This window comes from Lissotriton vulgaris, unplaced genomic scaffold, assembly GCF_964263255.1.
Source record: "Lissotriton vulgaris unplaced genomic scaffold, aLisVul1.2 SCAFFOLD_3603, whole genome shotgun sequence".
Lineage (NCBI taxonomy): Eukaryota > Metazoa > Chordata > Amphibia > Caudata > Salamandridae > Lissotriton > Lissotriton vulgaris.
In genome coordinates, this window is record NW_028254675.1 from 675 (window position 1) to 18,215 (window position 17,541).

The 17,541-nt window shown below is 47.1% G+C and overlaps 1 protein-coding gene across 1 annotated transcript in view; it reads left to right on the forward strand.

Moving 5' to 3' along the window:
- Positions 1-1,343: 1,343 nt before the first annotated feature.
- The window catches only part of LOC147659470 (butyrophilin subfamily 1 member A1-like), a gene marked incomplete at its 5' end in the record, with an annotated part of 90,877 nt that continues 74,679 nt past the window's right edge, over positions 1,344-17,541 (forward strand). Inside the window, 2 exons of the mRNA XM_086951732.1 lie at positions 1,344-1,366; positions 3,261-3,304. Of these exons, the coding sequence (XP_086807858.1) occupies positions 1,344-1,366; positions 3,261-3,304 (67 nt within the window). The remainder of the gene's footprint in view (positions 1,367-3,260; positions 3,305-17,541) is intronic.

Below are 17,541 nucleotides of genomic sequence, written 5' to 3' on the forward strand. Positions count from 1 at the left end.
CAACGCGTACCTACGCGAGCAACACACCCTGGTGTGGATCAACAACGCCCCTCGACGAACAATGCGCATCTGCACAAGCAACACCTTCCGGTGACAAATCAGTACATCCCTCGTACACTATGTTGGGTTGATCTACTAATATTTCTGGTATTCCTGCTTGGGAGCAGATTTCCCTTCCATATCTACAATTACTCATTAGAGGGGAAATAGACCACCCCATTGTAAGCACTTTACAAAGAATAAGGACCAAATACACATTCCAAGGGTCTTTATTACATGCTAACAAGGTGACAAGAAAGAAATAATAACTAAATATCAACACATACATACACATAGAACCTGAAAATGAAAGGCAAAATTAGGTAAAGTTAGATATACATGGAACATCTCACCATATTACTAGGCATCTGTTGCTCGAAGAAGGGTCCAACTCTCTCTCTGTCCCTTTCTGGTTAGGCCAAGACTCTCTGCTCCACAAGCACGACTGCACGTCTGCACCGTGAAGTTTCACCAAACCGCCATAGCCGCCAGACCATCCTCTCCCCCTCACTTGGACCCGCTTTCACTAATATAGAACGTAGCCCTTTCTCGATGATTCTAGAAGAACCCGCCTACCGCTTTCATAGGATTCCTGTACCTCCTCGTACCAGGTCCACAACAGCAGCTGGCCAAGCATTTGTTATGGCTCCGGCGCGGAGAGAGCACATTCCTCCGATAAGAACCGGTCCGTACTGGTTCACTGCTAGCGAATAACACATTGAAACTAAAACATTGCCTTTCACCTAAAGAGGCTCAGCAAGATGGTGTCAGAAAAGAACATGGCATTGCTAGAGCACAGTCTTTTAGGTCCGTAAAGGAGCAAAAACAGTGTGTAAGGCAGCATTAAGTTGTCAAAGTCCATAGGCAAGCCCTGCAAATAGGTGGAATAAGAGTTGAAACTACATCATATACTGAGATGGTGGTGGGCAATGGTCATAACCAAGCCAATCAGTACCGGGGTCTCAGTCATTACAGCCCCTTAGTAAGAAAATCCACATTTTACTGAAGCATTTGTATGAATAAATACACCAACCACAAGAAATCTCTACATTTGAAAATGAGAATATCTTAGTCCTATAATTCTGGTCTTAACTATTCTCTTACCGATGCTGGGGCTATACTGAATATATTTCAGTCTTTCTTAAAGGCTGTCAAAGGATATCCAGGTTATGCTAGTCCGAGGCACTGCCCATGCATTTAATTTAGTTCAGATCTCAACTCTTTATTTAGGGACGAAATGCTTCAGGTGATTTTTAGACTGTATCATGGTAACTCATTTATTTCATGTCATTTCTGTCTTTCAGGAGGAGCCAAGCACGCTGTACAGGTTAGTCTGCTTTTCTTTTACCAGCAATCTTGACGATGAGAGGAGGTAGTGTTGTTACTGCTGAACACTTGGCTGACATCACCTCTCCATACTCTGCCCTAAGTCACACATTCTCCTATGTATTACACTTACTAACTTTTTCTCAGGCGGAAGGGAGTATGCTCTTGGTTAGTTTGTGCTAGAGTTTCCTCATGTCATTTGAGTGCCTATTTTCATGTGTGCTTATTTTCTATCATCAGACTTTGACCAGACAAGAGTGAGAAAGGCAGAAATGGGACAAAGGAAGCTAAAGATAGAAAAAAAGGACCAAAGGGAGGGAGAAAGCAGGGATGAAAAACAACCTTCAAGAGTAAGATAAAGAAAGAGGAGTGTAGGGTGTGGAAGAAAGAGGCATTAGGAGGTATCAATTCTAGGTGTCCAGAACCAGCAGCGAACTTGTGAGGAAAAACCTTGGGCCCTTAATCACAGATGTTGACTACAAACCCACCCATGTGATTTCTGTTACCATGGACATAGACGCTTTACATACTAGTATCCCTCAGGAAGCAACAGTGAGTGTGATAAAGGAAATGTTGAGAAACACAGACTACACTACCAGATCTGATTGGTCTTTTAATGGAAAATACTGTGATTAAAAAAAACAGTTTCCATTTTGAACATGATATATACCATCACATATGCTGGACTTCTGTGGAGAGCACCTTTGCCAAAAACATTGATCTTCCTCAATATCCATGATTGGACAAGGTAAATCGATGACGGTACAAATCCCTTCAAACACCATATTTCACTTTGGAAACAATATATAAATAATGCTCTAGTGAAATGGAGGGGAAAATGAGGACACTTTAACCAAGTTTATTGAATTGACTAACAATCTAAATCCAGTGTCTCCAACCAGTTGATCGCAAGCTACCAGTATCTTCCAGACATCTTCGGAGTAGCTCGCAGCCTTGTGTTCCTTTTTTAAATAAGCACAGGTTCACATTTTCCTTTTAAAGTTAAGGGAAGGCTATGTTTATTTTACATTATCATTATCAGGCTGCAGATAGCAGGACCAGATAATGAGTAGTGCTAAGGCAGATTTTTAACCTAAGCTGGGGCACAAAGGTTTTTAACTCTTGAATACAAATCCTTGTCATCTCAATATTGGAGCGTAAGAACAAAATTATGTTTCTGAATGCTTTTAAAGGGGAAAAAATTCAAATTTACCTTAATAATTAACTCTCCGTTTTAATTTTCTTCTTTTTCTAAATGTCGCATTTATAAACGGAAGGACTCATTCTTTGAACGACCGGTAGACTCTGTGCCATATGTAGAACAGAAAATTACAGTCATTAGGTCGAGCCTGGGCAGCGCATACTATCTAGTGGGGGAACATTTAGGCCCTTTTCTACAGGCCACTGGCCTGCCAAAGAACGTCATGGGATCCGGGAGGTAAGATCAAGATTAAACAAGCTTTTGCAATGCAATAGTATTCTCATTACTGAAAGTTTGACCTATTGGCGTTGCAAATAATAATGCAACGCCAATAGGTCAAACTTTCGGTAATGCAAGACCTATTGCATTGCAAATGCTTGTTTCTTAAATTGGAAAAATGTAAGGTGCAGATAAATTGTCCAGTTTTTTGCAGAACATTTATTTGCTCTTTACATTTCTCCAATTAAAAAAAAAAGGTTTTATGTTTGTGTTATACATGTAACTGTGCCACATATGGGAAAGGTGTGTCCTATGCCACAAGTACATATGACACAGGCTCTCAGTCACTCATACACATATACCCCATTCGCACGCACACATGTTCATGCATCCCCTGAGACAAGGGGCATGTTTTATAGTTACTATGATTGTGCACTTTTCATTCCCCTAGTAACTGAGTTAATATTTTTTCCAGCTGTCAAAATGTGAAGCTAAAGAAAGAGCTCATGAAATACAAAGGTAAAATATATTGTTGTTTTACTTAATTGTAAAGCTTAATGGCATTGTTCTAGTTTTGTTAGTTTAGCTATATATTAATGGTAAAATCTGTGGTTATTCATGAACCGTGGGAGCTCCATGACCTACACTTACACATCATCCTCTTGCCCAAACTGATAAATTACATTTTTTTTTTTGTAGATGAGGGAGTACCTGGCTCACCCCAAAAACCAGGTTTTTTTCTGTTTTTTTTCCCTTTATTAACAAAACAATCGGGGCAATGATACATACAGATAAAATATTATACATTGTGTGGATCATGAGAACAAAGCAACCTTGTTTAGTATCTAAGGGCCAGATGCATCAAGCATCCATTTTGCGATTCCTTATTAGCGAAAAATAAGGAATCGCTAATAAGGAATAGCAAAATGGAATGCATCAAGCAATCACTATAAAAATAGCGATTCCTTAGAATTCCTTAATTGCGACTCGCAAATTGCGAGTCGCAATTAATGAATACCTCCCCATTAATTCCTATGGGCCTAGAGGCCCATAGGAATGAATGGGAAGACAATCTCAATTTGCGAATCGCAATTAGCGATTCGCAAATTGAGATTGCGAGTTCAAGGGTGCAGGGGTGTCCAAAGGACACCCTGTTACACCCCTGAATGTGATCTTTGCACATATGTTGCGCACACACATGCCCTTAGGGCATGTGTGTGCGCAACATGAAACTTTGAAAAATGCACAAAAGTGAATTTTTCAAAGTTTTTGCAAATTACCATGAAGTTGTACTTCGTGGTAATTTGCGTGCCCTTTTAGCGAATTCGCTATTTTTGATACTTTCATGCATTGCATTTAAGGAATCTCAATTTGAGATTCCTTAAATGCAAATAATCGCAATTTAGCGAATTCTCTATTTGCGATTTTTGCATTTGGGATGATGCATCCCAAATGCAAAAATTGCACTCGCAAAGGGCCAGATTCTGAGAATCTGGCCCTTTTGCGAGCGCATTTCGCTTGATGCATCTGGCCCTAAGTTACTTATAAGGAACATACGTGTTGACACAACAGCCCAATTATATCTTTACATGTCCATTCTACGTCACCTCTGAGGCACTTCCATCATCGTCCAGGTTCGGAGGGTCACAAATATTACCTCGAAATTTATTCCAAGCCCCCCATATTGTCTCCCATTTCTTGGGGCACCCACGATGTATAAACACTGACTTTTCTGCCACTATAATTTCATCCATATCCCCGCACCACTTACGGAGGGTAGGTAGCGCTTCTGAGCCCCATAATAAGGCAATTTTACGTTTTGCCACCATCATACCCAACATTACGCAGTCTTGTTGTCGGTTATTTAAGTCATTTGGCTCCCATACATTCAGCAAACGACGACGAGGTTCTGGCACCAGTTTAGATGTTGATAGTTTGGGAAATCGTACGCATAACTGCCGTCCAGTACATTGCTATATGTCTACAGTCCCAGATGGTATGGTAGAATGTCCCTTCGTCTCCGCAGTGTCGTAAGCAATATTTATGGGAGGTTGATCCTATTTTGAATAATGTCGTTCTAGTGTAATATGTACGGTGTAATATTTTGAGTTGAACCAGTTTCAACCTGGAGGGTATTGCTGTTTCTCAGGGGGACGAAAGGGCCTCCTGCCACTTGGACTCATCAAAATCGCCCACATCACTGGACCATTTCTGTCTCAGCGTGGACGCCAAGTCAGGAAGGTTATTGATCAATTTCCGGTAGGTCAAAGAAGTGGCCATATCTGGTATGTATTCCGTCAGAAGCCTGTCTTCTAGAGGAGAGGATTCCTGTAGTTCGATACCTGGAGGTATGACCGACTGGAGCGCATGTCTAACTTGAAGGTATCTGAACTTCTCCTTCTGTGCCATTTCATAATGTGTTTGGAGGTGGGAGAAATCTACCACCTTTCCCCCCTTCCAGAGCTCACCTACCACTGAAATGCTTATGTTATCCCAGTTCTGGAACCCTTTACTGTTACGAAGGAAGCCTAACCTATAGGAGTCCAACAGCGGTGTCATTTGTGTGATCGTCCCCGAGTATTTAAGACGTCTGTTCGCTTTATACCAAAGGTGTACAGAGTGTTGCGTGGGTCCGAGTAGGTCTGAGGGCATGCGACGACTACACAGATTACCCAGCAGTCCCCTGCCCTCCAAGCACTGTCGGTCAGCGAGATATGCCGGCTCGGTTTGCGGAGCATGCAACCAATAGTTAATCTACTTAAGATGGGCTGCCCAGTAATATAACTCTGCGTTTCGAAGTGCTATTCCCCCATCATACCAATTCTTTGTTAACTTATCTTGTGCGATGCGCGGATGCCTCCCATCCCACAAAAGATTGGAAACCGTTGTAGCTATAGTTTGGAAATAAGAGTCAGGAACCAGAAATGGCGTATTCTCATGGGCATATAGAAATCGCGGGAGCGCCTTCATTTTATATAACGCCGCCTTACCCAAAAGCGTAAGAGGGAGAGTCCGCCATACCTTAACGTCTCTTCTAAACCTCTCTATATGGGGATTAAGATTCAGATCGTAAAATTTGTTTGTGTCTGACGTAATATAAATACCCAGGTATTTGAATGCTGTCGTAGTAGGTCGCAGGGGGCAACTCAAGGGTAGAATAGGGGGGGGGGGGGGCGGTCAATACATGAGAATGGACTTAGACCAATTGATTTCTTAACCTGACACCCTACCGAACTTCTCACAGACGTTCAGCAATTCTAGAATGGATTTCTTGGGGGAGGTGAGGTACAGTAAAATGTCATCCGCATACAGGGATATGCGGTCCTCCCACGTATTGGTCCAAGAAAATCCCTTGATAGAGGGTTCCCATCTAATCCAGATTGAAAGTGGCTCAAGAATCAGCGCGAAAAGCAGCGGGGATAAAGGACATCCCTGCCTCGTGCCTCGTCCAAGCGGAAAGTCTCGAGAGATGTGCCCATTGGCAGCAACATGTGCTAAGCGTTTGTTGTCAAGTCAAGTCAAATGATCTTTATTCGGAAGTCAAAGCATCCATAAAAGTACACACAGGTTATGTTAAAAAGATACAATAAAATAATTGATAAAATCCAATACATTGTACAATTGATCATACATAAAATAACATTAAAAAGTTGCGTACATGCATACAGAATAGTCCTTTTCAAATGCAGAAGATTGCTTTTTGCACATTGGATGTTGCATAAACAGCTATTTTGTGCAAAGATGAGCAATGTGCAAATGTTCTTAAATAATCCCCAGACGGGCGTATCTGAACAGTCAAAGTAGCCACGTATCTAAACACCAATGGAAAATACAATACTCAGGTGTGCGAAAAAAAGCTAATGTGCAAAAGTGCAATGTGCAAAAGTTCTTCATGCGGATTCCATACTTGCACGGGAGCGAACACTAGCTTTAAGAAAACTGCTCACAATAAATATCACATCATCAGAGGACATCCTTCGGAAAATTTTCATTGCCTGATTCAAGTCCCTTAGCTGCAACAGTACGGTTTTAAGTATTGACTAGTATAACGTTTGTAAAAACCGCAAAAGAAAAAGTAATGTATCAGACTTTGTTTGCTGCCCACCGAACAAGGACAGTCCAATTGTTCCAGATGTTTATTATAACCAAGGGGGAAACTTAAAAGGTTTACAATGCTTCCGTCCCGGAATCGAAACAGAAGGCTCCTGTTCTACCTGCCTATTGTGGTGAGCAGATATCTTTGTGGTAAAACTAGGGAACCGTTATCAGGCTCAACTACGGAAAGATATTTAGCGATGGAAGATTTGGAATTTTCAGATCTTGCCCGTTCCTCCCCATATAATTCATATAGTGCTCTTTTAACTATATTTTTGTGAGAGCAGTGGATGGTGTTAGGGGAGCTGAACAAAAGGCCCTGGCCCACACTAGACAAGCTTTCCTCAACAGCTTTTAACCAAGGTACATGGTGAGACCTCTCGCTTTGTAAACAATCGGTTATTATTCTGCGGGTTAGGTGGGCCGCGGGATTTAGCCAGATTTTGAGCCAGAAAATAGCAGGTCTTGAGCGGATAAAATCCTCTATGTATGGAAGTTTGAGCTCATTATGGCAAATAAATGTTGGGGCACAGAAAACTCCCCCCAATATTTTTCTGCAAAACCTATTTTCCTCAATTTGGATGTGTGTGCAATTAAAATATATCCCCACACTTCCGCCCCATAGGTTCCCTTGGGTTGGCATTGTGTACGGTAGATCTTTAAAAGTGAGGAGATAGTATCAGCCTGTTTAGGTTGCCGAAGTGAGAGAATCGAATTGATGGATTTACTGATTTTGTTTCTCCCATATGACACATGTGGTGGCCAAGAGCCCGTATTCGAAAATAACAGTCCTAAGTATGGAAAAGTGCTTGTGCATTTAAGGCTATTATCCCCTGTTTTAATTGCAGTTATATTATATTTTTTGGGCCCGCAATTTATAATAAAAGATTTTTTATAATTTGTGGTTAGGCCCAGATCTGCCATAAAATTAACAAAACCAGAGATTAGGGTACGTAAGGCGTTGGGTGTTCGGCCTAATAACACCGCGTCATCCGCGTACAGCAGCGCGGGGATGGGGTTACCCTTTATGATTGGAACATCGTCAGTTAAAGTGCACAAATTCCTACTCAGCCCATTAATGTAAAGAATAAAAAGCAGGGGGGCGAGCACGCAGCCCTGTCTGACCCCCCTGCCGATTAGAATGTCTTTCGAAGTCACACCCTCATTATTAATGCGCACTCTAGCCTTCAAATCCCGGTGCAGGTATGAAAGAAAGTAAACTAGGGAATCATCCAAACCATAACTAAGCAAAAGTGACCACAAATTCGAACGGTTAACAAAATCAAAGGCTGAACTTAAATCCATAAAACCAAGGTACAAAGGAGATTTTTTTATGATGGTGTACTTTGCCATTAACAGATTCAGGTTCAGACATTGTTCGACTGTACCAACGTGGCTTCTAAAGCCGAGCTGGCAGTGGTCTAATATATTGTTATCTTCGGCCCAGCTCCTCATCCTGTTAAAGATTACCCGCCGATAACCTTCAGTGTGTTGTCAATTAGTGATATTGGACGGTAACAGCCAGGATCTTGTCTGTCGCCTTTTTTGAATATTGGAACAATAACGCTATTTGACCAAGATTCAGGGATAGAATTGTCAGATAAGTTATTAAATAAATTACATAACAGGGGGGCCCAAATGTTGATTTCAGATTTAATTTGATCTATTGATAGACCGTCCGGGCCGGGCGCTTTATTCCCTGCGCTTTCAACTATAGCTTCCTCAACCTCTGATAGTGCAATATCGAGGGGTATAGCCGGCGTAACATGGGTGATACTATCAGTGGGGGGCCCTTGTGCGGCATAGATTTTAGAAAAGTGCTTGACCCACTCATCCCCCGTTATGTTGCAATTAATAGCTGTAATGTTGGAGCCAAAGGATCTTAGTGACTTGACCTCTCTCCAGAACCCCGTAGTGTCTTTCAGGGCCGCAGATCGGACCAGAGAGTCCCAGTGGTCCTTAACTAGGGCCTCAGAACGTATGCGTACTGCGGTTTTATATGCTGTTCTTAAGTCTTTTGCAAGTATCGGGTCCCTAGGTTTAGATTTCAGGGCTTCCCTTAGCTCTCTATTGGCCCTGGAGCAAGAAGAGTCGAACCAGCGAGGGCCGCAATTCTTGTTCATACGGGCAGGTTTCGAGGATTCCCTTTTAATTGCCGAAACAGAGATCGCTAAAGGAATTAACGACATCACGTCCAGATCTATCAAGAGTCAAACAGTTCTCCATTAATGTCGGATTTTTATTAATAACTCTAGCTAGAATGCCTTTGTTATCGGCCCCTTTCCAAACGACTCTTAATTTATCAGTAGATGCTTCCAGAAGTTGCGCCCCTATTTCTATTCTGACTTCATCTTTGTTGTTTTTACCAGGATTATTTAGATTTATTATAATTGGATAGTGGTCGCTGTAGATGGAACAAGTGACCTCTGCTTTTAAGATGATATCACTCAGGGAAGGGGAAATAAACATATAATCTATGGTGGAAGAACACCCTTGGCCAATGTAGGTAGGAGTCGCCATGTTATTTCCTCCTGTGCCTGCAATTTCCAGGACGTTCACTAAATTTCGGGGCGCTAGGTGATCCCTCAATTCCTCACCATTTCTACATGGGTGGTCATTACGATACATGTGAGCATTAAAATCACCTCCAATACAGATTCCATCGAAGGTTCCATACTTCTGCCCGACTATTACATCATCGATAAATTTAAACAGTATTAAAAAATTGTTATTAGGATGGGACACAAAATCATTGTTATAAAAAGTAATTAAACATAGTTTTAACCTGTTTGTGTATTTCACAGCCATAAAACATTTCTCATGAGTCTGGATCAGTTTGGTTTCTACACCAGCTGTTATTTTGGCCCAGATAGAAAGGCCACCGCTAGGGCGACCCATAGGGGGCGCCGGTACAATTTGATTATGGCAGCTAAATCCTTCTAATAGAAGTGAGGTTGTACACCAGGTTTCTTGTAACATGAGTATATCACAATTATTGTTTACCCAGTTTGACCATTCTTTAATTTTTAATTTCGATTTAAGACCCGCTATATTCCAACTCACAATGGCTAGGTTACAACCCTGTAGGGTAGTGCTTGAATTACCAAATGATTTAGTAGGTACAGTGATTGGAAGAAGTGGGCAGGTATGTAATGATAAATCATGATTGGGTACCGCAGGTGAGGGATCAGCAGCCATAATATCACAGTCGGTGGATAGTGGTCAGTTCAACATGTCTAATTCAGAAAGGGGTGCAAACCTGTTGTGCAAGTTAAGGGGAAAGAATACTGGGCGCAATTGCCTTTGTGGCGGTCTATAAAAGTAGCTTAGGGGTAATAAGGTGACAACAGTGGAGATACCAGGGCGAATATTATTTCTGTTAAGCAAAAATCTAACTGTGCCAGGGTTCTTGAAATTAAGGACTATACAGTCACCATCAATATCTTTAAATAAAGGCCCTACCCATGACACCCTGCGGGCTGATAGGATTTCATTGGAGATGTCATAACCAACACCTTTGTGCTTAGTTAGCCAGTCAATACATTTATTATGTAGTTGGACCCATGATTCTCCCTGTCCCTCCCTTAATGGTGGTATGCCAGCTAGCACCAAAACAAAGGGGCAGGCATCTCGGGGTAGATGTAGAGGAGGTCCTTGATGTTTGATGGGCCTACCATCTCCTAACAATCCCACATGCCTGTTGCCATCAGAAGTGGACCCCGCTACTGCGCTTGTCAAGATGGAGCCACCGTTCTGGTTGTCGATACTAGGTCTGGCAGTAGCTGGCAATGGTGTAATTACTGGTATGGGCATGGGTTTGGGAGGTGGATTCACTACAACTTTGTTGTTCCCATCATTATTACCTTTGGCTTGAGTAATTGGCGGTGCATTAGGTGGTTGTTGTCCGCCAGTACTTAGCCCCCCAACAGGTTTTTGACCACTACGCGACGCTGCAGGCCTTCCACATGATATAGTACTGCTAATTGATTCCAGTTCTTTCAATAAGCGATCACCCCTTATTTGATCTAAGGTAACAGTCCCCTTTCTTTTTACCTCCTCATTTTTCACCAGATTTTCTAGTCTGTCCAGTCTTTTAAAAACATTATTAAACTGTTTAGTCATTTGACTCTCCAATCTTTTAAAAATAGTATCAACTATAGTGTCTTTGAGATTCCCATTTTGCTTTGATAAGCTATTATCTCCTGTTGGAACAGTCTGTGTCCATATTGTATTCTGGTTTCCAATGGGATTCATAACTGTAGCAGTAGAATTGTCGCCTGTATCCACCACATCATTATCGCCAGCATGAATGGTATCTGCCCCTGTAGGTTGGTGTTTTTGCTTGTTCCACAGCCTCTGGGGCGTAGGTTGATTCCTGTGGTTTAGCGAATGTTTCCTTTTATTGACACTAGGTTTAGAAGCGCCTCTCTTGCGCTTTTCCCCGCCCAGCTTATTACTGCCTTCCAAAGGCCCACTAGCATTATCTTCCACCTGAGAGTCGATTATTATAGGGGGATTGTCCCCCTCTGGCGGAGGCATGGTAAGTGTAGGCACTAAGGTAGGTTTAGCAATCAGAACCGTAGGGGATAAGGGGATAATATGATTCGTTTGCGAAGGTGATGGCCTTAAAGAAATGTTCGAGCAGCTCAGGGACATTCTCCTTTCCGTGTCTGCGATTTCATTGGATACCAAGTTAAAAGCATTTTCCAACAGTGATTCAAATGTGAGTGGGGGGAATGGGAAGTCATCTATAACAGCTGTTTTAGACGTTACTTCCATGGTGTTAAATTCTGCACTCACCAGATCCTTAGCGTTCGAGGGGTGGCCCTCCAGACCACTGTTGACCACTGAGGGCCACAGAGGGCCCGCCCTTTGCCCGGGCTTCGCCCCGGGCGCTCCCGCGGCCGCGACTCGCGGGGCGAGAGGTGCTCCTCTGCTTTATCGCGCCTCCGGGCGCTCTGCTCTGACTCGTCGTCACCGCGACCGCCGGGGCACCTGGGGTTTGTGGTTCTGCCCTCTCGGCGGTGACGGCGGGGTCGGCAAGGGTGCTGGCTCACGATGCTGGGCGTTCAGGGAGCCTGGCGCTGCTTGTGCCGTTTACCTCACGGCTAGATTCTTCCTGTAAATGCTCCCGGTGTGCTCTCGGCGCACCTCTGCTATATCGCGCCTCCGGGCGCTCTGCTCTGACTCGTCGTCGCCGGGGCACCTGGGGCTTGTGGTTCTGCCCTCTCGGCGGTGGCGGCGGGGTCGGCAAGGCTGCTGGCTCACGATGCTGGGGGTTCAGGGAGCCTGGCGCTGCTTGTGCCGTTTACCTCACGGCTGGATTCTTCCTGTAAATGTAAGCGTTTGTTGTAAAGGAGGCGAATCCAAGTGCAGAATTTCGGACCGAAGCCCATGTGGCAGAGCACTGCGAAGAGGTAGGGCCACTCCACCTTATCGAATGCCATGGTGGCGTTTAAGGAGAGGATGACCGACGGCTCCTGGATATATGATGTGCGTGCTAAGATCGCATAAAGCCTGCGTAAGTTAAGGGCCGTGCTGCGGTGTGGCATAAATCCAGACTGGTCCGGATTTACTAAAGAGGAGAGGTGGGGGGTCAGTCAGAACGCAAGTAGTTTGGCCAGGATCTTGGGTTCTGCGTTTATCAGGGAGATTGGACGATAGAAAGCACAGTCCCTCTGGTCTACCAGGTTTATGGACCGCAACTATAGTAGCAATCCGCTGGTCTCTCGGCAACTCTCCTGCTTCGAGACTATCCAGAAACATCTCAAGCAAGAAGGGAGCTGTCATTTGTGCTGTCCTTTTATACAGTTCTACTGGGAGTCCATTAGTCCCAAGCGCCTTACCAGACGCGAGCGCGTAGATTGCAGTCTATAATTCTTCTAAGGTGATGTCTGCCTCCAACAGGAGTGCCGCTTCTGGGGAAAGTTGAGGGATAGTCAAATCTTTAATATAGTCATAAGCCTCCTCAGACGTGTATGACGCCCGGGGGGGCATATAGTTGTTCATAATGATCGGCCAGGATGTCAACTATATCATCCGGCTTAGAGATCATCGAGCTTGTGGGGGCCAGCAGGTGTGCTATGACCCTGTTCGCTCTTTCTTTCCTATCTAGCCAGGCTAGCATCTTCCCTGCCTTGTCACCCAGGTCGTATACCCTATGCCTAGTTGTTTGGAGGTTAGCTATCGCACTTTCCCGCTGATATGTCACATACACCCTTTGTTTAAGCCGGACCTCAAGGGTGGCGCCAAGTGACGGGTGTGCCGCCTGTTCTGTCAGTGCAGTGGCTAGCTCTTCCTCTAGGTTATCTAACTCCGCCTATCTGAAAGAAACAGGTTAGTATTAGATTCCTTACCTTAGAATATCCCCAGGCGCCAGTCTGGATCCGGAAACTTTTGCGTAGCAGTACCCCTGGCGTCGGTAGGCGTCGTCTGCAGGCGTCCCCTGCGGCTCCGCGCCCGTCGTTGGCGTCGTGCGCCGTGATGACGTCGCTGGAGTATATAGACGCCGCCTCCACGCGCTGACGTCAGTTCTTCTTTTTTCCGCGCCAGTTAGCGCAGATCCGAGAAGTGCAGTACTCCGGTCTTTTGACCAAGTTTTTTGATCTTTGATCTCTTTGACTCTTCTTACGGTGCCGGTAGGATGCCCGGTTTTAAGAACTGTGACGACTGTGACCGGACGATGTCGGTCACGGATCATCACCGACTCTGTCTCCGGTGCCTGGGCCCCCGACCACGACGTGGACGCCTGCGTCGATTGCCGGGCCTTGAGGAATAAAGCTAGGCGGGAGCGGTCCCACAAGCTGCTCGAGCTCCGGGTGTCGGCCCCGCGTCGAGAGCGGTCCTGGTCCTGCCGGAGGTCAAGGGAGCGATCGATGGAGCAGTCGCGGAGCCGTCACGAGCGCTCCGGGAGTCGTCACCATTCATCTGGGTCCTCAGGTAGGAAGCACAAGAAGTCGGGGCGTCATCATCGTACCCCCTGACTCCCCCCCCTGACGCCGGGTCCGACGCCGATGGGGCCTGTGAACCCCGAGGAGCCGGTCTACATTGTTGATTCCGAATATGGTGAGGATGTAGACTACGGAGAGGGGTGGGAGGGGTCTGAGGACCCTCTGACACGCGAGTGTCAGTACGACATGGACTGGACGGGTGACTTGGGTGACGCCAGTGGTCTGGATGACTCCCCCAACCCTGGCTTTGTCTCGCCTCCTACCGTGGCTACGGAGGAGGGGGCTGCCTATTCAGTGGTGTTGATGAGGGCTGCCAAGGCCTTAAACCTTGTGCTCCCCGTCGTGGCCGTGAGGACTAACATCCTCACTGAGGTCCTCAAACCGCAGTCATGCCCACAGGAGCCACTGCTGCCGTTCAACGAGGCCTTAACTGACGTTCTTTTGGGCACGTGGTCCAGGCCCGCTTCAGGTTCGCCTGTTGATAGGAACGTGGCCAGACGCCACCGTCCGTGTTCGGACGACCCCAAGTTTCTGTCCACTAAGCATGGGCGAATTTTGCAGATCTCGCGTTCGCGAATTTTGCGGATTTGCGAACTCGCAATCCGCAAAATCCGCGAATTCCCGCGAATTTGCGGATTTTTTTTTTTTGTGTTCGCCCGTGTTTCTGCCAGTTCGCGAGGGTTTTTACAATTTCGCAATTTGCGAACTTACCTGTCGGGTCGCAAGTTTTGCGAACTTGTTGTTTCTACGTGTCCAGCCTGTTTGGGACACTCTTCTTCATCACTGCCACTCTCTGTCACCACTGCCACTCTCTGACTACTCATGCCACCCTCTGGCCCACCCATGCCACCCTCTGTTTCATCACCACACCCTCTGGTTGTCCAGTGTACATTATTTTCGGCAAAGCAAAGCACACCTTCCCTGCCTCAAGTGACCTGAATTAATTTGGGGCTGATTAATGTGTCACAGAATATTTTTTTAGCTGGCACCTGCTTCCTTAGTGCGCCCTGATTAGTGATCTTTTGCACTTGCTAAGTGCTTTCATTGTTGCAAAATTAGTTACAACACCTGCCCTGCCCCAACTGACAATAATGAATTAGGGGCTGATTAATGGATTTTAACTTCCAGCCTGGCTCCTGCTTGTCTCCCTTAGCTGTAATTCAGGACCTTTGTGGCATATGTGTAACTATTCTGAGGTTCAGAGCAGGGTCACATAATAGTTGCAACTGGCAACTGAACTCTGGAGGGGCCCCTCAGGAAGCACTACAGGAAATGGCTACTAATGATGAGCCTGAACTTTTGAACCTGGCAAGTAGTTTCAGTTTTGCTAAGATCGTATTTCTGCAATTTAGCACTTATTCGCGGGGCGCGAAGTTGTACTGGGAAGCCGCGAACTCACGCGAACAGTGCGAGCAGTGCGAGCAAAATCCGCTGCTCGCGGATTTGCGGATTTTGCGGGAGATTCGCGAATCTCGCGGATTGCGAATTTCCCGAAAATCCGCAAAATCCGCGAGCGAAACGGATTTTCCGCCCATACCTACTGTCCACCCATCCCACCCCTGAGAGTCTGGTGATCCAGGCCTCCACTTCCCAGACCGCATTCCCGTCTGCCCCGCCCGACAGGGAATCAAAGAGGTACGACCAGTATGGCAAAAAGGTCTTCTCGTCCCTGAGTCTGGGACTGCGGTCTTGCAACACCGCATGCCTCTTGGGCCGCTACTCCCACTCTCTGTGGGATACGGTCGCGGACCTGCTGCCTGAATGCCCGCTGGAGGTACGGGCTAAGCTCGGCAAGGCTATGATTGAAGGCCGAGACGCAGCAAGATACTCCATCAGGTGTGGTTTTGATACGACCGACTCGCTGGGCAGAGCGATGTCCACGACGGTGGCGATTCGTCGCCACGCCTGGCTGAGATCCGCCAACTTCTCGGCTGATGTCCAGAATGCCTTAATGGACATGCCGTTTGATGGCAGTCACCTGTTTGGCGACAAAGTGGACCACGCGCTGGAGCGCTTCAAGGACTCCAGGGTCACGGCCAAGTTCTTGGGTCTCTCGACCCAGCGCCAGCAAACGGGTTCGTTTCGCTCCTTTCGTGGCCAAGGAAGGGGCGGTCCCACAAGTGCTGCCAGCCACGCGCCGCAACAGACTTATCAACGCGGTGGCGGCCGTGGAAACCGCCGTGGTGGCGGTCGGGGACAGCGGTGAGGTCAGGCCACACCTCCCCCCGCAGCATCTGCCACTAAATCCTCCTAGTCCGTGCTTTCAGGCCCATGTGACGCCGTGGGAGGCAAGGTTCGCCATCACCTCTCCCACTGGCGCACAATAACATCGGACAGGTGGGTGCTGCAGCTCGTCCGAAGGGGCTACTCCCTCCCCTTCGAGACAACTCCTCCAGCCATGCCACCGCAGAACCACCGTGTGTCGGGGGACCACTTGGCACTTCTGAGGGAGGAAGTTACGGCCCTCTTGGCCAAGGGAGCCATCGAGCGCGTTCCTGGGCCAGAAGTAGGACGTGGTTGCTATTCCCACTACTTTCTGGTACCCAAGAAGGACAAAGGGGACCTACGTCCTATCTTGGATCTAAGGAACGTCAACGGCTTCCTCCGGAAGGAGAAGTTCAAGATGTTGACTTTAGCTCAGGTCTTGGCTGCTCTAGACCCGCAAGACTGGATGGTAGCGTTGGACTTGCAGGATGCATATTTTCACATCCCCGTCCTGCCGGCCCACCGGCGTTTCCTGCGGTTCACGGTAGGCCACGAGCACTTTCAGTTTATCGTGCTCCCCTTCGGCCTTACCAGCGCCCCACGGGTGTTCACCAAGGTGATGGCGGTGGTCGCAGCTCATCTGCGCAGATTGGGGGTTTCAGTCTTCCCCTATCTAGACGACTGGTTGTTGAAGGCGGGCTCGCCCCCGACAGTCGTCCACCACCTTCAGATGACGGCAGACCTCCTGCACGAGCTGGGGTTCTCCATCTATGTGCCGAAATCACACTTGTGTCCCTCTCAGAAGCTCCTTTTCATCGGAGCGGTTCTCGACTCGGCGCAGTTTCGGGTCTATCCTCCGGAACGGCGAGTCCAGGATATACAGGCTTTGATTCCCATCTTTCAGCCGTTATCCCGGGTTTCGGTCAGGTTGACGCTGCGGCTGCTTGGGCTGATGGCTTCCTGCATCCTTCTGGTGCATCACGCCCGGTGGCGGATGCGGGCTCTGCAGTGGGACCTGAAGTTTCAGTGGGCCCAGCATTAGGGCAATCTGTCCGACCATGTCTTGATCTCGGAGGGCACTGCAAGACAGCTGCAGTGGTGGTTTACGGGCCGCGATTGGGTCAGAGGCAGATCTCTCTCCCTTCCCCAACCGGAGCACGTTGTTGTGACGGACGCGTCCCTCCAGGGCTGGGGAGGCCGCCTGGGAGAGGCAGAGATCAGAGGCATCTGGTCTCCGGCGGAGTCCCGGCTCCATATAAGCCTGTTGGAGCTGCGGGCGATTCGTCTAGCACTGAAGGCATTCCTCCCCTTTGTCAACGGGAGTGTAGTGCAGGTGTTCACTGACAACACCACCACCATGTGGTACTGCAACAAGCAGGGCGGGGTGGGGTCGTGGACCCTTTGCCAGGAGGCTCTGCGCCTCTGGCAATGGCTGGAACGTCAGGGCTTGACTCTGACGGTTCAACACCTGGCAGGTTCTCTGAACGCCAGGGCGGACGAACTCAG